Source organism: Dendropsophus ebraccatus, chromosome 3, assembly GCF_027789765.1.
Source record: "Dendropsophus ebraccatus isolate aDenEbr1 chromosome 3, aDenEbr1.pat, whole genome shotgun sequence".
Taxonomy (NCBI): domain Eukaryota; kingdom Metazoa; phylum Chordata; class Amphibia; order Anura; family Hylidae; genus Dendropsophus; species Dendropsophus ebraccatus.
Window position 1 is genome coordinate 10,363,989 of NC_091456.1, and position 23,444 is coordinate 10,387,432.

Consider the following 23,444-nt stretch of genomic DNA (forward strand, 5'->3'; position numbering starts at 1 on the left):
AGCTTGAAAGATTGCAGCTCCTCGCTCTTGTTGATACTGTACAGCAGATATTTTTATGGGTTCCTCCCAACGTGCCATAAAACGACAACATACAAGTTCTTAACCCTTACATTCTTGTGATTGTGAACGTGTAACATCCTGCTGCTAAATAAACCAATCCACAACGAGTCGCAGACCGGACCCAATCCCTCACACTGGGTAAGATCTAGCGGCAGTGATGTCCGGTATGTGACGGAGGGATAACACATACACATTACCTAATAGCCTCCGCTCTGTCCTACTGTTCTGGGTTTCATCTCTGTCACAAACTGCAGCGTTAATGGTGAGGAAAATTATACTTATTTTATGCTGGAAGACACCTTAAAGGGGTACTCTGGAGGGAAGAAAATAGTTTTTTTTTTAAATCTACTAGTGTCAGAAACTTATATAGATTTCAAAATTACTTAATTTTTTAAAATCTCCACACTTCCAGTACTTATCAGCTGCTGTATGTCTTGCAGGACGTGGTGTATTCTCTCCAGTCTGACACAGTGCTCTCTGGTACCACCTCTGTCCATGTCAGGAACTGTCCAGAGCAGCAGCAAATCTCCACAGAAAACCTCTCCTCTGGACAGTTCCTGACATGGACAGAGGTGGCAGCAGAGAGAACTGTGTCGGACTGGAAGGAATACACCACTTCCTGTGGGACATACAGCAGCTGACAAGTACTGGAAGTATGAACATTTTTAAAAAGAAGTAATCTATATAAACATACACCAGGGGGGAACAACTGGAGTTCCCCTTTAAACAGTATCCATTATGACTTTCATATTTCCTAAACCACAAGTTACCAGGTCCCTGGCAGCTTCTACCTGCCATGCCAGCTGTGATTGACAGACCCCCCCCCCCCCCCAATGCCCAAACAGGAATGAATCTAATAATCAAGGCTGATAGGGCAAGGACAAGCTGTCAGACATTCCCAGATTACTCATGATTCAAGCTGTATGAAAGTGTTGACAGGTTCCCCTTCAAGCCTTAAAGGGGTTATCCAGTGCTACAAAAACATGGCCACTTTCCCCCTACTGTTGTCTCCAGTTTGGGTGCAGGTTTAGGTTTTGAAACTCAGTTCCATTGAAGTAAATGGAGCTTAATTGCAAACCGCACCTGAACTGGAGACAACAGTAGGGGGAAAAATGGCCATGTTTTTGTAGCGCTGGATAACTCCTTTAAACATCCCTGGTCATTACAAGCAAAGGGTTAATCCAAAATGTCTGTATTTTAATGGGGGGTAAAACAACAAATCCCAGAGGTCACTTTGCAGGCATCATGGGCTGTGTAATAAACAATCCGGCTCCCCTCTAAGGTCACAGGAGCGTGAGCAGGATCCCGTCCGGGAATGAGGAGGGATTCTGTACATAAACTAACTACACAAACAGGATCCACAGCAGCAGCCGGACCTCCGCCAGATAGTGGCCCCCGGCTAATGTTTTACCGCAGGTCGGGTCACACACACGCTTCATTCTTACCCTCCAGATCAAAGGTTTTAGCCCAATTATTGTTAATCATTCAGCAATAGCCATGTAATCTGGGATGTACATAACTGCGTCCATAGGAGAAGAGAAGGCCACCACATCATAGGGAGGCAACACCCCCCCCCCATAAAAAAACACATGCAAACAGGGGCTGTGTGTGGCCATCGCCCACGAGAATTACCTTGTCTGCAAGTTAAAGGGGAACTCTGGCAAAAAAAAATAATCCTTCAAATCAACTGATTTTAAAGATTTGTAATTTACATCTATTTAAAAATCTCCAGTCTTCCAGTACTTATCAGCTGCTGTATGTCCTGCAGGAAGTGGTGTATTCGTTCCAGTCTGACACAGTGCTCTCTACATGTCAGGAACTGTCCAGAGCAGGAGAGGTTTTCTATGGGGATTTGCTGCTGCTGCTCTGGACAGTTCCTGACATGTAGAGAGCACTGTGTCAGACTGGAACGAATACACCACTTCCTGCAGGACATACAGCAGCTGATAAGTACTGGAAGACTGGAGATTTTTTAACATAAGTAAATTACAAACTATACAACTTTCGTACACCAGTTCATTTAAAAAAAACAACTAATTCTACCTCTAACTACATCCCAGTTATCATGTAATCTGAAGATTATTTCTAGGACGTTCTTTCTTTTCGGTTCCTGCTGTGTACTTCATGGGACGGCCTGCTCGCACACCGGAGACTCTTCATATAGAAAACATTCCGTTTCTATTGTTCGCCTTCCCCATTGTCTCATTGCCGTGTACGATTTATTTTACTTTGTTATTGGGATAACATTGTACCCAGGGGCCAGGATCGCACTGAACACCTTCACAACAACTAGTGATGAATGCTCAAGTGGCCTCATAGAGATCACAGCGCGCCAGCAGTGCGAACACTCCATGAAACAATTACTTGTCACTCACCACCTGCAACCACTGCCAAGACCTCACCCCCTCCCCCACTCCCCACCCCCAGTGGGATATCCCAGCGGGAGGAATCCTCCAGGAAGGAAGAGGCAGACAATATACACTGGAGGCTGCTCCTTAAAAGGATACGCAAAATAGTTCTCTGAGAAGGTGATTTTCCCTTTAAATCAGCGTTTGACTCCAACAATGACTGGGGATATATGCCAAGCCAAAAAGAAAGAAAACCCGTCTGCAGTCAGCCGTTTCGGAGTTCCTGCTTCTGGTCTGTACAGAGCAGGGTGCTGGCGGGATGTTAAAGGGGTAGTTCACCCCAAAAAGTTTTTTCTTTCAAATCAACTGGTGCCAGAAAGTTATATAGATTTGAAATTTACTTCTATTTACAAATCTCCAGTCTTCCAGTACATATCAGCTGCTGTATGTCTGTTAAAGTGAGACTTAAAGAAATAACATGCTCTAACCTCCCCCGCTCCAGCGATGATGTCGTGTACCGCCACTTTGGTCCCCGGCTGCTTACTGGTTAGATAGGTGACCAGAGTTGTCATATGTCAGGGTTGCTCAGCCAGTTAGCGGCTGAGGCAGGACCCAGTTACGGCCGCTGATTGGCTGAGCAGCCCTGACACGTCACAACCCAGATCTCCTCTCTAACCAGGAAGCACCCGGGAAACCAGAGCGGCGGTACGCAGCATCAGTGCTGGAGCCGGGGAGGTGAGAGCATGTTATTTCTTCTAGCCTCTCCCTTCCCGCTGCAGGCAGGGCCCTCACCCCTCATGTGTGCCTTGATGAATCCACATGTATCTCAGTAACATTAGCGGGGTGCTAGGCCTGGTATGGTCACACTACAGAACATGTCAATTCTTTGGGCAGACGACGGATAAGGACATGAGTCAATAGGACAGGCGGAACTTCAAGAGGAGTCTGCCACGTGGACTCCGCTTGAAATTTCCTCACGTGTTACCTAGTGTGAACATATCCTAAGACAGGGGTAGGGAACCTTAGCTCACTAGCTACTGCAAAACTACAACTCCAGTAAAGCTTTCCAGGCATGATGGGAGTTGTAGTTTTGCAACAGCTGGAGGGCTGAAGGTTCCCTCCCCCTGCCCTAAGAAGTCCTACACTTGGCAGAACGGCAGCAGGCTCTCTCCCTCTCCTTATAAACATTCATAGTCGGCCAACGAGAGCGGGCGTGTTTATATACCGCATCTGGCCGGGTTTAGATGCTTTGGCACAGACAGCACAGACGTCTGAGTCACGTCCCTGAAAACAAGTTCTCCATGACTTTCACAAACCAGATATCCGGTTTTATCACAAACTTAATCTGGACCAAATGAACTACCTTCTGCCAAGCCCGGCCGCCGATAACGTGCAAGGATGGCGGCTGCAAAGGCCAATTCTCTTATCCTAATGCTAACATGTAGGAGGAGGTCCCCAAAAAACCACAGAAGGCGCAGTTTGTATAGGCGAGTGCTGGAATTAAAGGAGAATTCTAACCAGTCTGTCAATCTGCACCAATATGACTACTGGATCTGCAGCGGCTATACGGGTCCCTTAGAGACTATCCTCCACTACAGTCTGCCCCCCAACACACTTAGGGCCCTATTCCACCGGACGATTATCGTTCACATTATCGTTAAAACGTTCGAATCTAAACGATAATCGTTTGGTTGAAACGCAGTTAGCGATTAACAGCCAAACGAAAAATCGTTGATCGCTTTATAAGACCTGGACCTATTTTTATCGTTGCTCATTCACAAAACATTCGCACTGAAGAAGACGTCGTTCGGTCGTTGGCAGTAGATACGAATGCAATAGCGAAGAAAAAACGATCGCAAATACGATCATAAGTAACGATTATCGTTCCATGGAAATGAGTGAACGTTTTCAGGTCTTTCGCAATAGCGTCGTTTGAGATCGTTAATCGTTAACAATTATGCGAACGATAATCGTCCGGTGGAATAGGGCCCCTACTGCTTGACTGCACTAGTCACTTAGTGGGTAATCGCTCTGCTCAATCATGGGGCAATCAATGATGTCACAGTCATGTGATTAAATTTGTGGCTGTGTGTGTGTGTGTGTGTGTGTGTGTGTATGTGTAGGATGATGTAGCAGAGGTGTGTGTGTATGTATGTATGTATGTAAGTATGTATGTATGTATGTAGCAGAGCTGTTTGTTTAGGGCGATATATTATAGGCAGGTTCAACCATGTGACCAAACCCGGACACTTTTGTGATGTTTGCTCATCACTAGTGATATAGCAGAGGTTTATGTCTGTATATTGGCATAGTAGCACTGTCTGTTTCTGTAGGTATGTTTATGAATCAGAGCTGTGTGTATATTTTGGATGTAGCAGAGCTGGGTTTGTATGATGCAGCAGAGCTGTGTATGTGTGCGTATAATTACAGGGTTAAAGAGAGTTAAAGTGGATCTATCATTTCAATAAACTTTTCCTCCCCATCACTGCTTTAGTCCACCAGGGAAATTTATTAACATGAAATATGTTTTTTTTTTCCTCTTTTCAGTTGTCTAAATCAGGTGCATGGTATAAAGTACAAACTACAGTAAATATGTTTTTGTATGCTATAGCAAGAGTTGTTCATACGCAAGTAACAAATTACAAAATTTAAGTGTTTAACAAAATGATCATTATTACAATTATTATTTACACTTCTATATATTTTTCCCTTTATGTATTAGGGTTTCTAAAAAAAACAAATAGCCACATTGACAGCAGAAATAATTACGCTCAGAAAATTAAGGTTTTTACTCACTTCTCATATGCTCGAAAGTATTTTTTTTCACATTTTTAGTCAGACTAGTAGCAGAGTACAGAAGGGCAGGGATCATCATTCAGCGATATACACAGGATCAGATCCAAAGACAACACATCTGCCCACGTGTAGCTGCAGCTTAGGACATTTTATTTAGTGCATGACCGGGGCTGAAAGATTAGATTATTGCTGCATCCTGTATTATACGCTCACTGAGCACTGTAAACACCAGGACTAGACAAGGACTGTCCACATTAGAACGGACATTCTATGCAAGTTTCTTAAGGCCCTGTTAGCGCTCGTTTGCTCCTCGTACCCCGCTCGCTGCCACTGCTATGTCACGCGGGGGCAGGGAGCGGGTGAGTGTGGGAGGGGCTATGGGAGGAGCCGTGGGGAGGTGTGTGGGGGGGGGGGGTGCCTGGGTGATCACTAGATCGTCCAGGTAGCCCATAGAGGATAGCGGCGGTCTGCTGCCGCCGCTCCTGTTCCGCGGGACAATTATCGGCAAAATACGGCCAATAATCATACTGTGGAAAAGGGCCTTTAAAGTGAATGATCAGGTACATTCGCTTTAAGTTGTGCACATGAATAGAACGGCGATGGCGCAGGAAAGCCAGTGCCGCGGTCCCTTATTTGAACAGCCACCCGATTCCCGTGCACGGCGCCGTTCTATTACCAAGCACCGTCCTGGGCTGAAGCACTAGAGAACGGAGGAAACACTTGCCCTTCTATGATGGGGCTCCATTGATTCTAATGGAGCAGCGTCCTAAAGGGACTGGGGGTTTCCTCCTGCCTCCAGTGCTTCAGCCCGAGACGGTGCTTGGTAATAGAACGGCGCCGTGCACGGGAATCGAGTGGCTGTTCAAATAAGGGACCGCGGCACTGGCTTCCCCACGCCGTCGCCGTTCGCCCCCTTCTGTATCCCATGCGGTATTATTCCCCTTAATAATAATAAAAAAAAAAAAAAAAAAACGAAGGGTAGCTTCACACATACTAGATCCGCAACGGATTTCACAATGCGAAATCTGCTGCGAATCCTGGTACTATCACTTCAATAGGGTTACATATCCGCAACGAGTATGTAACCCGCTCCCTTTAACCCCCCGCAGAATACATCACCTGCTCAGCGCTGCGGCTAGATTGTGAGGCTCCCGCTCAGCCAATCAGTGAGTGCAGTGGGACAGGAGCCGGAAGCCTGACATGTAGCCGCGGTGCCAAGCAGGTAATGTATGCTGCAGGGGGTTAAAGGGGCCGGGTTACATACCCGCAGTGGAATAAAAATTCCGCTGCGGGTATGTAACAACATTGAAGTGACAGAACCAGGATTCGTTGCGGATTTCGCTGCAAATTTGCAGCATGAAATCTGCTGCAAATCCGGCTCGTGTGAAGCTACCCTTAGGATACATTCACATATACAGGATCTGCAGCAGATCTGAGGCAGTGTTCAGTTATTTATATGAAATCCACTGCGATACGGTATGTGTGAAGCTACCCTAAAACTGCACCATAAAGTAGTAGCCCCCAGACAGCAGTTACCCCATTATTTCCCCCAGACGTGCCAGTGTTACACATGCCAGCTGTAGCTTTGGCTCTCCAGGCATGATGGGAGAAATAAGACCTCAGGCCAAACCCTTTAGGATGCTCCCATGTGGCCCTGAAAGAAAGTGGAAAGAAAGTGTTTCCAAGCCAGGATAACCCCTTTACTTTATAGAAATTCTTATTTGGGGAATGAACATGGGAGAAACCCCTTTCTGCTTTATGTTAAGCTGTTACTCTGACTTTATAGAACAGATTTTATTGATTGTCCCGGATATATCTGATATTAGCTGTAACATGGAGTATACAGGGAAATGTATTCTATGTCAGTGTCTATGTATTCTTACGTTATTCATTGTATTATTTACATCTGGAATTCCATTAGGTGACGGCTATTTGTGATGAATATTTGCCATAAAAATTGGTAAAATATAGAGACGGCCCTGGGATCTACTCAGTGATCAGATCCCCGTCCCTCCGGCTGCTGCATTGGTGACAATAGCCGCCATTACATCAGAGGTGGAGCCGTCCGTCTCATCTGCTCCTCCTGTCAGCGCAGTCACCCGGCCGTCTATTGGTGGGTCAGGAGTCTGATGGCTCCATCCATCACTGGAGGAATCTCACCGAATAACGGCCGGGGGACAAACCATTGTATTTACATATTGGGAACAACTGATATTGTTACCATAGCAACATAGACAATCCCTATATGGGTCACATGTCAATAACATGTGATACAGTATAGATGCTGCTTGTGGTAATGATGATGTCATAATGTCCTAGTGATGTCACATGGGCTTCGGAACGTTTCCATGTGACCACCGGCGGGTATATAAGGGGCCTCCGGCCACCTATAGCTTGTCTCTGCTTTGCCATTCCTGGTGATAGGAGACAACCCTTATTGGCAACAATGAGGTTGATCTTTCTTCTCATTTTTATGGATCTGATCTACCCGACAAACTGCGACTTCTCCTCCTGGACAAACACCATCCTGTCCAATCCTATGGAAAAACCACCACCACCTACTACTATGTATGAGGTAAGTGTCCAAGTACGATCCATGAAATACAGGATGATGGATATTACTGTTATTGCTGCTGATGTTATTGTTATTCCTATTCTCTTCTATGATTCGGCCATAATTATTTCTTGTATTTATTATTAGTTTGTTGTATTTGATATCAGAATATTATTATTTCTTGTCTTTTAGGACTTTTCGTCATGGATTATTAACATCCTGTCCCATGGCCGTCCTGTAGAGGAACCACCACCACCACCTCCCACTATGGTTGAGGTAAGTCTCCAAGTGCTATGCTTGAAAAACATCATCATCATCATCATCATCATCATCCACCATTAATGATAAAATGAAGCCATAACTATTACCTGTATGTATCAGATGTTATTATATTATTATTTTTTGTCTTTCAGGAATTCTTACACTGGATAGATAACGTCCTGTCCGTTCCTAATCCACCTGCTCATAGACGGACCCGGGAGCGCTGTATTGGAGTAAGTGGAGCTCATACTGTATATACAATGTGTACATGTAATGTTAGATGCCTCTGGTTCCCTTTATAATACTTTCTATGTAATTTATTATATTATTATCTTTGGACCCTTGTACTAATTTTTATTTTTGCATCTTACAGAATAACCCATCAGAATCCACTGGCCCCCGAGAGAAGCCGTCTATTATGAAGATGATATATACATCGATATCAGCTAAAGTGTTTGGGGTAAGTGACGCCATCTTGTTTTATAGGAAGCGATCTGCAGTCAGACATGACCCCCTCCTGTTCTGACAATGGAAGCTGGGACTGCTCTCATGGCTTCATACTGACTCTGTTCCTTTCTATTACAGGAGCCCCCACCACCCGCTGTCCCACCAGGCTGTATGGTGACCCAACGTGACCGGGTTTTAAGTGGCGCTATATTTGGACTGCTCATATCTCCAATTTTTGCAGTACTAGTCCTGGTTGCATGGCTGGCCCATGAAGATTTCTCAAACGAAAGAACTGATGTGGCCGAACCATCACCGCTGCCAGACATCCCAGCCACGGTGCCAGAGCCTGTAACAGCAGCCGATGAGCCCCAACCATTGCCGCTGCCAGACATCCCAGCCACAGTGCCAGAGCCTGTAACAGCAGCCGATGAACCCCAACCATTGCCGCTGCCAGACATCCCAGCCACGGTGCCAGAGCCTGTAACAGCAGCCGATGAACCTCAACCATTGCCGCTGCCAGACATCCCAGCCACGGTGCCAGAGCCTGTAACAGCAGCCGATGAGCCCCAACCATTGCCGCTGCCAGACATCCCAGCCACGGTTCCAGAGCCTGTAACAGCAGCCGATGAGCCCCCACCATTGCCGCTGCCTGTTATTACAGCAACAGCCGAAGAGCAGCAACATGCTGAGAGGCCGGATGAGCCTGTGGAAGTAAGATCAGTAGAGCCTGAACCATCAAGGCCAAAGAAATCTGTGCTCAAGGCACCAACTCCCATGGCTGCCAGAAAAAGAAGAGCCAAAGCTCCCAAACAACTGTCACCTAAACGTGTAAGTTTTAATAAGATGGTGCACGTCCGACCCATACCGCCAAACCACCGTGACCGAAGGGCTCGAACCTCTGAAGAACATCGAGAGAGAGAATTTGTTGAAGACCCTATGTCCGTACATGACCTGGCACTGGACGAAAACACCAACACCGAATGATGACAGACACAACCATCGAATCTGTCACCTGCCCACCGCAGCGCCAGACGCGTTTCATCTGGTTTGGCGCCAGATACGACAAAAACTAATAAAAAAAATATATATATATGTATATATATATAAAAAATGATACAGTGTGTCAGTAAGTGATTTAAAGGACTGTAAAGGGGAAAGAGTTCATCTGAATAGGGCGGCCATTACTAAGAAGCTATAGGATCTGTCCAGGCAAGGGATGGGGAACCTTCCGCACTCCAGCTATTGCAAAACTACAATTCCCATCATGGACGCTTCGGTTGTCCATGCAAAATAGGAAATAAGCAGGTCTAACAATGTTATTAACTGCTATATCAGCGTTTGTCAATGTTTTACCTCTATACCAGGGCTTGGTTCTCCAGCACAACTCCTATCATGCCTGGATGATGAAAGCTTGGGAGTTGTAGTTTTGCAACAGCTGGAGAGCCAAGGTTCCCTACCCCTGCTTCATACATTGTCATCTCTGCCACAAGGTATGTGTGTGTGTGTAATGTTATATATATATATATATACACACATACATATATTATTTATATATATATATATATATATATATATATATATATATATATATATATATATATACATACACACACACACACATATATACACATATATACACACACACACACACACACACACACACAACCCTGCTAGGCCCATTGAGATGAATAGTCTTAAAGGGAACCAATCAGCCCGTTTGGGCTGATATGGTTCCCTGGATCATTGTATAAAGCACCTGGAGCGTCCGCGGCACGTACCGGCCACGGCCGCAGCAGGTGCTTTATAAAAGAGAAAATGACTTTTATTCCCCGGCTCGTGACTAGATACGAGCGGGGAAGTAGTCATGGTGGGCGGCTCCCTGCTCGTATCTAGTCACAGCACTCTGCCTGTCAGCGCGCTCGGCAGGATGATTGACAAACAGAGAGGTCCGTTACTGGCCTCTCTGCCTGTCAATCATCCCGCCGAGCGCGCTGACAGGCAGAGCGCTGTGACTAGATACGAGCGGGGAGCCGCCCACCATGACTACTTCCCCGCTCGTATCTAGTCACGAGCCGGGGAATAAAAGTCATTTTCTCTGTTATAAAGCACCTGCTGCGGCCGTGGCCGGTACGTGACGGGGCTGCTCCAGGTGCTTTATACAATGATCCAGGGAACCATATCAGCCCAAACGGGCTGATTGGTTCCCTTTAATGGAGTCTACAAAGTTTCACCTATTTCCTAAACTTCTCTTTTTTCCCTTCTGCAGGATGCACAAGTGAGGTCTGCTGCACTGATGGACGCCATACAGAAACTTTTTGGAATTGGAAATTTTCGGAAAATAGAAGAAAAATGCTCACTAGAAGATGCCATTCAGTCCATTAAACTTGGCTATCCTGCCAGGAGTCACAGTATATAATGAATACATTTGGCAGACAAGCCGATACTGTATACAGATGAAATATCACCACAACACGATGTGAACAGGCCCTAATATGTAGAAGTATATGGTTGTGTTCACACATATTTCCATACATCTGTTTTCAGCCAAAACCAGCAGTGGGCTGAAAACACAACTGTGCAAATTTTTCCATTATAAATTTTGCCCTATCAGTTCCGCTCCTGGTTTTTGGATGAAACAAGACTGAGGGATATACTGTGTGTGACCATAGCCTATAACTGTCTGCCCGTATACTGTGTGTGACCATAGCCTATAACTGTCTGCCCGTATACTGTGTGTGACCATAGCCTAGGGCTGGGCGATATGGCCAATAAATAAAATATCGATTTAAAAAATTTTTTGGACAATTCTCGATTTTAATCTCGATTTTTCCTCTTGCAGTGTCAGATACTATTTTAATGACGTTTGAGACAACTGTATTGTTTCCCAGTGTAACAGTGCTCCCCCTGTGCCCCCATGTAGTAGACAGGCCCCCTCTGTAATAAGTAGATTTCCCAAATATGTCCTCATATAGTATAGGAGATCTTGTTTGTGCCTCCTTCCAGGTAGGGTGTAGTAGTGGAGGTATAATGGATAAGGGGTGTAGTAGTACAGGAACAGATGAGGGCGTAGTAGTAGTACAGGGATAGATATGGGGTGACTGGGGGGGGGGGGACTAAGGCAACTGGAGCTAAGTGAGGGGGACTGGGGGTGAATGAGGAAGCTGAGGGAGTCAGGGGCAGCTGGCGAGACTGATGGGTGACTGAGGGGGACTGGGGGTGACTGAAAGGGACTGGGGCAGCTAAGGGAGGCAGGGGAAGCTGGGGGTGACTGAGGTGGACTGAGGAAGCTGAGGGAGTCAGGGGCAGCTGGGGATCACTGCACATAGCCCTCCTCACCCTGGCACAAATGCTCCCCTCCCGACCGCACATGCAGGTCCCCGGTCTGTGGAGGAGGCTGCAGGGACTGTAGAATAAGGAGATAGCGTTGCTGCAGGTCCTGGAGCTATACAGAGAGATCTGCACTCCCCAATCCCGCTGTACAGCTCCAGGACCCTTATTCTGCAGTCCCTGCAGCCTCCTCCACAGACCAGGGACCTGCACGTGTGGTCGGGAGGGGAGGGGGACACAGGTCAGCCATGGCTCTGCCATGTAAGAAACTGGAGGCCGCCAGAGCAGTACAGTCAGGGCCGATTCTAGCTTTTTTGCCGCCTGAGGCGAAAACTGACAAAGCGCCCCCCCCCCCCCCTCAGAGCAATAGTCAGGGAGAGAAGATCCAGGACAGGCACAGTGCATTACCGCAGTGTGTATGGGACAGCACTATAGATAACAGTGTGCTCTGTGCGGTGACCAGATTTTTTAACTGTTTGAGCCACTATGGGCCCCCTGGGAGCTTCAAAACAAACTACAATCTACAACTGCTGACCTCTGACCTCAGGAGCCAGAGAAGAGCCATAAAACGGGCTGCTCTGTTAACTCTTTCAGTACTGCAGAATGTAGAGTATTACTGTGCATCACTTACATTCTGCTATACAGAAAGAGTTAACAGCAGAGCAGAACATGACTTTTATGCCTCTTCTCCTGCTCTTGCACTGTGCTGAGGTCAGCTCGGAGGTCGGCAGTGCAGAGAAGACATAATATAGCGTCCCCGCTGCTGCTAACTTTTTCTTTTCTACAGTGTGTAAGTGATGCAGAGTATAATAACTGCATTATTGAAAGGGTTAACAACAGGAGGCCCTATATCTATGTCTAATGTGATGTGAATACCTGTGAATACGAGGCTTCCAGTGCCTCCTCAGCGCTTCTCATGAGGCAACTGACAGGAAACACAGCTGGGCACTGAGCCGTAACTAGTTGTAATGATAAGGACACAGGAGGCTGATGCCGCCCCCCTCAAGGGGTGTGTTATCTGCCGCCTGAGGCAAACACTTCACCTCGCCTCATGGCAGATACGGGCCTGAGTACAGTGTCGGGCGGGCGGTCCAGAGAGATGCGGCGCCTCCGGCCTCATACACGGCAGACCCGCAGCTGACCCGCGTCACTCTCCCGACCGCTCTGCACTTCACCGCGCCGCCTTGCACCTCTCTCCCTGCAGCCCGCCCTGCACCACTTCGCCCGCCTTTCACCTCACCGCTCTGTCCCCAATGATTTTTGTGAAACACAAAAAAATCTAATTGATTCTGACATTCTGTTCGAATTAATTCGATTAATCGCCCAGCCCTACCATAGCCTATAACTGTGTGCCCGTATACTGACTGACTAGTAGTTTACTTGGAACTGCAGAATCCAGGATAGAGAACGGCCCCCAGACCCCCTGGAGTCACAAGCCGCTCTCCGCACCTCTCCTCTTCTCCCATCACATCTTTTGGGGCCTAGTTGCCCCAGAGGCTTCAAAACTAACGGGGGTAAATATCTGGTAATAACATTACAGCGAGGTGTCATCTCTGACTACGGATATATTACAGTGATTATAGATATACAGTGGTGCCTTGCATTACGAGCATAATTTGTTCCGGGACCGTGCTTGTAATCCAAATCCACTCTTAAACCAAAGCAAAATTTTCCCATAAGAAATCACTGAAATGCAGACAATTAGTTCCACGCCCCAAAAATTAAGATTATTCTGAACAACATGTAAAACAGATTAAACAAACATTGAGAAACAGCAGAATATGTGATATTATAAGTTTTTTGTTTTTTTTTTTTGAAAAATTTTATTAAATATTACTCCAAATAACAAAACATCATAAAAAAAGGAAAGCCAAATAAGAAAGGACTTACAGACATTTTCACAAGATGTAGTCTTTTAGCGTCGGGGTTGTACTACCAACATATTGGTCCTCGCCCAGCGGATCTATTACAGCCAGATTTAGGGTTACCTCTCTATCCTCCCCATAACATGATAACCGACCCAACATGGACCTTAACACATCAAAATAAAATAAACACGCACCCCCCAACCCAACCCCAAATAGACCCTATTTACACAATTTACACTTAGAGAAGGACAGACCTGGCACAGCCTGGCACGGCGGTCCATATTTTCCTATTTATAAAAACTACTATTATTATTACCATTACCCTTACCCTTCCCCACCCACCACCCTATTATCCTCTCTCAACACCTTGGGACGCCAACCCCCCCACACCCTCCACTCCTCTAAACTCCATGATTATACTACCATATACTCCTCCCCCTCCTATCCTAGTACTCCCACTACCTCTAGGAATCGTGTCCAGGGCAAGGAGGACGACGGCCGCCCACAGACCCGGTCAAACACAAAACACCAACTTTCATTCACGGAGCTGCCATCACTTTTAATCCCTCTTACTATCATAAGGACCCTGTAAGGACCATCCCCAGCTTGGCTCCCCCCTCTCAGAAGGACACCCTCGGGAATGTTACCCCCCACAGGTCCTTTTGCAAGTGTCGATGACGCCTAGGTCGCCCCACGATGGTCAATGACCTCGTATAAAGGCCATCCCCCCCCGCCCGGCGACCCCAGGAAGTCATCCTCACACAATACCATTTAATATATATTTATTGTTATGCTTTTTACTTTTTTTTTTTTCCCCTTTTTTTTCTTTTTTCCTTCCCTCTTTTATATTTCCCTACTACGTAGAAAATTTTTAGTCTTACTCTCTCTGTGGAGTCTCCTTTACTCTCAGTCACTCCTTTTTACACCTACTTTCGACCACCATCTGCCGCGGCCACCGCCACTCCCCACCCCAAACCCGTCCCAATCCCACCTACATCCTTCTATTGCTGAGGGGGAAGGCGTCCCACCCCTTAACACACACCCTTATCCATATACTATCCTATAGCCAGCCCCGCCAGGTCTGCCCCCCCTTACACTATTTCCAAATTCAGCTCCTTCTAAATCCACCACTACTTCTAAACATATCCTTAGGTTTTTACCAATTTATTATCCCCCCCCCCCCCCAACGTACCCTAAAAACGAGAAACACAAAAAAAAAAAAAAAAAAAAAAACAACCTCCCCCCTCCTACCTGGGTATACTACCTCCTTCTCCCTTTCTACCACTTTGACCATAGACTTTCATATTCCTCCATCTTCCTGAGTTGTAGGGCTTTTACATAATCCATCAATTTTAAACTCTTTATCTCTCTATTCCAGTCCTCCAATGTTGGTAAATTCGGGGAAATCCACTTCCTTAATATACAGAGCCTAGCAGCAAACAATACTCTACTAACTATACATTTTTCTACCCTCGTGACCACTATCCCTCCCATATCCCCAAGAAGTGCAGTTTCTGGACAGAACTTCAACTCCACCCTTATTCTATTTTTAATTTGCCCAAATATTTCTTCCCAATATCTTCTAAGTTTGGGACATCTCCACATCAGGTGAATTACATCCCCCCTATCACCTTTACATCTATCACACAAATCCGTGTTTCTAACTTTCATCTTAAACAGCATAACTGGTGTAAAGTGTAACCTTCTAATTATAAAAATCTGTAACACTCTATGGTTCATTCTCAAACTAACCTCTTTTATGTTACCCATCACACTACCCCAATCTATTTCACATGTCCCCATATCTTCTTCCCAACTAAATCTAAATTTCTCCTCCAATGTTGCATTTACAGTGTGAATTAACATCTTATAAAGTTTCCCCACCGTGCCTTTAGTTGATTTCATTATATTTTCATTAAATAAAAAAAAATCCTCTACCACCAACAATTCTTTCTCGTTAATCCCTCTCACCATGTGTTTAAGTTGATAGTACCGTAGAGTATCCCCCTTACCAAGGCCCCATTCTACTGACAAGACTTCGAGGGATTTTAGGTTACCAATTGGATCAAACATATGTTCTATCTTTATAACCCCCCGTTTTGCCCAAAATAACCAGTCATGGAATTTGTTGAACTGGGCCAAATGCACATTAAACCACAAAGGCGTGAATTGATTACTCTTTTCCACACCTACTATCTTTTTACAATGTAACCATACTTTATTATATAAGCCATTTAGAGGGTCATTTTTTGTCATGATCCTCCCTGCCTCTAGCCATGCCGGTAAATCTGGACCACATATGTCGGTCAATGCTTGCCACTTGCCCCAAAAGTCGTACTCCTTCCACTTCACAATATACAACAATTGTGCCGCCAAAAAGTATATTTCAAAGTTAGGGAGATTAAAACCCCCTTCCTCCCATTTTTTCGTTAGGAACTCGTATTTCACCCTCTGGATTTTCTTTTTCCAGATTAGCTCATTACATAAACCCCTTATCTCCCCAAAAGCTTTCTTCCCCAGCCACACTGGACTATTGGCCAGGACATACAAGACCTGTGGCAGCACTATCATTTTTACTAGACCCACTCTGTCGGCCACACTAAGAGGAAACCGCTCCCATAATCTGATTTTCCCCTGTATCTTCCTAATTAGGGGGATCCAATTATGTCTATTATAGTTATATAGATCAGGTGAGAGTGCTATTCCCAGGTACTTTATGGGAGCCCCCGGGGCACAGACCCTCACCTGACCGTAGTCCCCCCCACTGGCCCCCAACATCATGAGTGAGGACTTACTCCAGTTTATGGAAAAACCTGAGTACCTCCCATAGGTCTTAATTACCTCCATTACCTCTCTTAGTGAGGACCTAGCACTCCCCAGGAACAGCATCACATCATCCGCAAATAATGCAATCTTTTCCGTTCCCGACGAGTGCTCAAAGCCCCTGACGTTGCTAGAACATCTAATGTACTCGGCGAACGGCTCCATTGCTATGGCGAACAAAAGGGGGGACAGGGGACACCCCTGTCTCGTACCTCTAGATAACTGAAAAGGAGCAGAGACCTGCCCATTAACCATTACCCTAGCCCTGGGTTCCGAATAAAATAATCTAACACAACTAATGAATCTTTCTCCTATTCCCATTTTCCTCATGACACTCCATAAATAGGGCCATTCCACCCTATCGAAGGCTTTTGATGCATCGAGGGTAAGAATAGCCTTACCCCCCGAATCTTTCTGCCCCTCCTGAATATTACTGAATGCTCTCCTGATGTTATAGTAAACCCCCCTACCGGGGATAAATCCTGACTGATCTCTGTGTATAAGTTTCCCTATCACAACCTTCAGTCTATTGGTTAGTATTTTAGTAGCCAGTTTCGCGTCCACATTGATGAGGGAGATGGGTCTGTATGACTCCGGGCCCCTAGATTCCTTCCCATCTTTTGGTAATACAATAATTACAGCCTCTTTCATGGAGTCTGGCAGTCTCCCACTCTGCCATGCCCCATTTAGCACTTCCAGTAGCTCAGCCAACAGCCTCTCTCCAGCCACTTTATAGACTTCTGCTGGCAAACCATCCGAGCCCGGAGCCCTACCGACCCCCATCTCCCCCAATGCCTTTTTCATTTCTCCCAACGTGAATGGTGCATCCAGCACATCCCTCTCATCCGTTTCAAGACTGGGTAAAGAGATGTTCCCCAAATACTCCTCCAACTCCTCTGGCCTATAACTCCCCTCTGAGGTATAAATATTATCATAATACTGTACAAAAATATCTATTATAATCTATTATATCTATTATAAGTTACTGTACAGTATAGCAATCAGCATGTGGAGTATAATGTATAGTAACTGTATAACCCTGATAACACAGCAGCTGGATATGTGATATATAAGTTACTGTACAGTATAGCAGCATGTGGTGTATAATGTATAGTAACTGTATAACCCTGATAACACAGCAGCTGGATATGTGATATATAAGTTACTGTACAGTATAGCAGCATGTGGTGTATAATGTATAGTATCTGTATAACCCTGATAACACAGCAGCTGGATATGTGATATATAAGTTACTGTACAGTATACCAATCAGCATGTGGTATATAATGTATAGTAACTGTATAACCCTGATAACACAGCAGCTGGATATGTGATATATAAGTTACTGTACAGTATAGCAGCATGTGGTGTATAATGTATAGTAACTGTATAACCCTGATAACACAGCAGCTGGATATGTGATATATAAGTTACTGTACAGTATAGCAGCATGTGGTATATAATGTATAGTAACTGTATAACCCTGATAACACAGCAGCTGGATATGTGATATATAAGTTACTGTACAGTATAGCAATCAGCATGTGGTGTATAATATATAGTAACTGTATAACCCTGATAACACAGCAGCTGGATATGTGATATATAAGTTACTGTACAGTATAGCAATCAGCATGTGGTGTATAATATATAGTAACTGTATGACCCTGATAACACAGCAGCTGGATATGTGATATTATAAGTTACTGTACAGTATAGCAGCATGTGGTATATAATGTATAGTAACTGCATAACCCTGATAACACAGCAGCAGGTTGTAGATACAGGATGGAGCTGCAGGTCCCCATAATGCAGTAGCGTAGTACAACAGGCTAGAATAGAGAAGCAGGGCTGCTGTCAGAGGTCTGTGTGGTCACATGACAGCAATGGGGGAGGGGTGTGTGTTCATCATGGACCAATCAGGAAGTGAGAATCACCGAGCTGTGCAGGAGGACAGAGACTTCTCTGTACAGCAGTGTGAATGGCTGAGTGCAGGCACATTATAGCAGCAGTGTGTATAGCTGAGTGTGAGTGCAGGCACATTATAGCAGGAATGGAGAAGATGGGAAACACAAGGGCTGAGAGACTGAGAGACTGTATGTGGGCACATACATGCAGCGCTCTCTGTCCGGGGAGAGAGGGGTTACAGCTATGGAGAGATTACCTCCACAGTCCTGTCCCCTGATGTAAGCCCCAGCCTGAAGTGGATCTGCTATGATTTGGAAGGTGAAGGAGACTTCCTGGGTCAGAGTACAGGGCTGTAGACCCCGCTATGCAGACCATGCCCCTCCTCCACTCCGTCTCCCACCCAGTACAGGGAGCTCTTACACCAAAGCAATGCACTTAAGTTAAAATTTTGATCAAATAGAGAATTGTAGACGGCTAATAAATCATTGTAACCATCTGCAACTATATGTTCTTCTACATCAGGGTCAAACTCAGATACACACTGGGTCAAAATTTAAAAAAAAAATAGACGTGGGCCAACCTTGATGTATACTGAGGTGTTCGTCATTCCCGGCACTGTGAGGGCGGTGTGTCTCTCCTTGTCTTGTGCACCAGTGATATGAAAAACTGCTATGGCATGACAAGGATAGGAAGGGTGGAGTAAAGCTAAAAGGGGTTATCTAGTGTAACAAAAACATGGCCACTTTCTTCCAGATACAGCACCGCTCTTGTCTCAAGGGCAGATGTGGTTTGCAATTAAGCTCCATTTACTTCAAATGGAACAGAGTTGCAAAACCTGCACCCAAACTGGAGACAAGAGCGGTGCTGTCTCTGGAAGAAAGTGGCCATGTTTTTGAAACACTGGATAATCCCTTTAAGGGAGGAAAGCATACCAGCTGCAGGGAAAAGAAAGTGCAGACATCTTTGTGTCAGAACCACATGTCACGGTACATTCGCACGTCTGTATTTCCTGTCTGAAATTATGGACAGATCACATACCCATTCATTTCTATGGCCCCATACACACCCATAGGCGTCATGGGTCCGTGCTGGGGTTTTGATCTGCAGAAAATACTGATGACACCTGTCACCTATAAATGGGTCTGTGCAATTGCGGACAGCTCTACAGACATGTGAACGTAGCCTTAGAGCAGGGATGGGGAATCTTCGGCCCTCTAGCTGTTGCAAAACTACAACTTCCATCATGCATGATGGGAAGTGTAGTTTTGCAACAGCTGGAGGGCCGTAGGTTCCCCATCCCTGCCTTAGAGTCCCCTAACACTGAGCATTATGATGCCGACTAGAGAGAAGGAGAACTCCCAGCAACCCATGCAAGATCAGGAATGCAGGAATTAAAAATTTGGGGTAATTCTTTTACATTGCGTATTGGAAAATTGGAAAATGGGGCAATTTGAATGTATATATATATATATATATATATATATATATATATATATATATATATATATATATATGCAACACACATTTTTTGTAAAAACACCTTTGTATCTCCCCCCAGGCAACTTCTATGAGTAATAACTTAATTGCCCATAGGGATCAATGCAGTACTGCATTCATCCATTATCTCTGCACTCTATTGGCACATCCTACTGGGGGCAGCCATGGGAGGCATAGAGGCCACAGTCTAGCTGGGTGGCTGGCCAATAGAGATCTTTGGACGTCCGCCTGTAGAAAATTCAGGGGGCCAAAAATAACGTCTCTGCCGGCCATTGTTTGACATGCGTGATGTAGATAGATAGATAGGATAGATACTATGTTTAGGGTACAAACACACACGGCATAAACGCTGCGTATTTACTGCTGCGATACGCAGCAGATTAGATATAGATAACTGAACACAGCACACACACATATATATATATATATATATATATATATACACATACATACACACACACACACACACATATACACACACACAGGGCTGGGATCCAGTCAGGAGGTCAGTAGTCACAGCCAGTTACACATCTGACTCAGCAGGCCTCACTAGGCCCTATGTTTCCCCACAAAGTTGCTGAGTCGGTCTCATGTGATAGACACAAAGCACCTGTTAGCAGCGCTTATAATGTTTAGGTCGCTCTGGTTAACTCTTCCCAGCTACGAGCCGGCAGTCTCCCGGTATGTGGGACGCAGGTAGGAGCCGCGTACACACAAGTTCTTACAAGATTCTTATTTTGCTAAAAGTTACAAACGTTCTCTCTTCATAAGATCTTGAGTCGTCCATGCGGCCATCAGCATATAGCTGAAAAACAACTGACATCAGTCCTTAAAGGGATATTATTTATTAATACTTTTTCTTCTGTACTGAAAGACTAGAGATTAAAAAAAAAAAATCACCCCTTTAAGCCAATGACAAGTAGCATTCTGTTTCAGGTACAAGGAAATAGGTGACATTTGACATTGGTTGTTAAGCCGCTGCTCCGACTCCAACTCCGACTCCTGAATTTTATCAGGACCGACTCCGACTCCCGACTCCTGCTCCTTCATAAATGGCCGGTCATATACCAGGGGAGTTATTTATCACACTGGCTCAGCAGCTTCTCCCTAATGTCCTACATGATCCTGTTACAACTTCTGAGGGAATAAAGGAATATAAAGCAGCTTCTCCTGTGTGTGCAGTGGATGCAGCCAGTCTCCAGCCTCCATGTCCTGAACTACTCACAACTAGACTAGAAGGAGCAGGTGGTTTTTCCTGCTGACAGTCTTCTATGTTTCTAACTAATATTCACCATACACAAAGAAACACTGCTAACACTGCCAAATCCCGGTGACACAGAGGGGTCAGCCATACTGTTAAGAGTCACACATAGTGATGTTGAGGGTCACTGTGGGGGCAAGCAATAGCACACACACACACACACACACACACACCCTGCTGCAGCCATAGTACACACACACACACACTTCTGCAGCCATAGCACACAAACAGAGCCTGCTGCAGCCATAGCACACACACACAGCATGCTGCAGCCATAGCACACATACATACACACACACACACAGCCTGCTGCAGCCATAGCATACACACACACACCCTGCTGCAGCCATAGCATCCACACACCTTGCTGCAGCCATAGCACACACCACACACACACACACCTTCCTGCAGCCATAGCACACACACAGAGCCTGCTGCAGCCATAGCGCACACACACAGCATGCTGCAGCCATAGCACACATACTTACACACACAGCCTGCTGCAGCCATAGCATACACACACAGCATGCTGCAGCCATAGCATACACACACAGCATGCTGCAGCCATAGCATACACACACAGCATGCTGCAGCCATAGCACACATACATACACACACACACACACACACAGCCTGCTGCAGCCATAGCATACACACAGCCTGCTGCAGCCATAGCACACATACATACACATACACACAGCCTGCTGCAGCCATAGCGCACATACATACATACATACATACACACACACATACACACAGCCTGCTGCAGCCATAGCACGCACACACACACAGCATGCTGCAGCCATAGCACACATACATACACAGCCTGCTGCAGCCATAGCATACACATACAGCATGCTGCAGCCATAGCACACATACATACACACACACACACACACACACACACACAGCCTGCTGCAGCCATAGCACACATACATACACATACACACAGCCTGCTGCAGCCATAGCGCACATACATACATACACACACATACACACAGCCTGCTGCAGCCATAGCACGCACACACACACACAGCATGCTGCAGCCATAGCACACATACATACACACACAGCCTGCTGCAGCCATAGCATACACACACAGCATGCTGCAGCCATAGCACACATACATACACACACACACAGCCTGCTGCAGCCATAGCATACACACAGCCTGCTGCAGCCATAGCACACATACATACACTTACACACAGCCTGCTGCAGCCATGGCGCACATACATACATACATACATACACACACACACACACACAGCTGCAGCCATAGCACACACACACACACAGCTGCAGCCATAGAACACTGAAGAAAAACACAATCTTCTCCCAGAGAGAAAACCCCACACTGAGGACAGAGGTTACTGCTACACTACTTATGTCTTCTCCTCCTCCTCTATATTACACAGGATATTTTCATATTACACTGCTGCTCATATACAGTCATCCAGCATCCAGGAAGAGACCAGCACAGATCTCCCCCCACACAATGGATTCTTCCAGCTCAGAAACAAACTGCCAAATAGTGGCTGACAACTTTTTCCTGACCACCCTTATGTAATAGGGACGGTGATCTATTAGAATGTTGCTCATAAAATATATTGATGAGCAAAACTTAAAATTAAAATTCACATCAAAACTCAATTCTAAATTGTTTTAAGATTTTTTTAAAGCTGGAGTCGGAACGTTTTTTTCCGACTCCAACTCCGACTCCAGCCAAAACTAGCCCCGACTCCGACTCCACAGCCCTGAGCACGGCACTAGTATATCGTACAGTCACTTATATATACCAATTCTCTGACTTTGTTTGTCCTATTGGGACCTTTTTTTTCCACGTTCAATGTACTGCCCAAATACTGACATTCCTGTCTCCTACATTTTCCACAATAAAAATTTGTTTGGGGGGAAAAAAAAAAAAAAGTCTGATCCCCTCTGTCAGAAACTGCAGCAAGTAAACCAGGCTCCGAGCTGCGGCTTCTTCCAGTAATATTCATCCCCCCCTTTCGGCCATCCATTTCTCCGACTTATTTTTCTCTCTTGCAGCCAGGGATGGAAAACTTTACGCAATCCACAAAATAGCAAAGCACTTCTACAAAACCAGCTTCCTGAGCAGGTCACGACCTTAGAACGCCGGGAGGGGGGTGCAGCAGGCGGGACGGCCACAAGGGGCAGCACCCAGCACAGCATGCCCCCAGGGGGGAGGATTTATACAGTCACAGATATGGGAAAACCTCTCTAATAGAAAGCCGGAGTGACAGAGCACTAATCCCCGGAGATACGCCTGG

General features: G+C 45.7%; 2 protein-coding genes across 2 annotated transcripts in view; one reads left to right on the plus strand and one right to left on the minus strand.

The window, feature by feature from the left end:
• The window catches only part of MLXIP (MLX interacting protein), a 67,841-nt gene that overhangs the window by 36,907 nt on the left and 7,490 nt on the right, over positions 1–23,444 (minus strand).
• Positions 7,621–9,533, plus strand: LOC138786936 (uncharacterized). The gene is made up of 5 exons (XM_069964001.1): positions 7,621–7,779; positions 7,951–8,034; positions 8,172–8,252; positions 8,393–8,479; positions 8,605–9,533. The coding sequence occupies exons 1-5, from the start codon at positions 7,651–7,653 to the stop codon at positions 9,448–9,450; spliced, it is 1,227 nt and encodes a 408-aa protein (XP_069820102.1). The 5' UTR covers positions 7,621–7,650; the 3' UTR covers positions 9,451–9,533.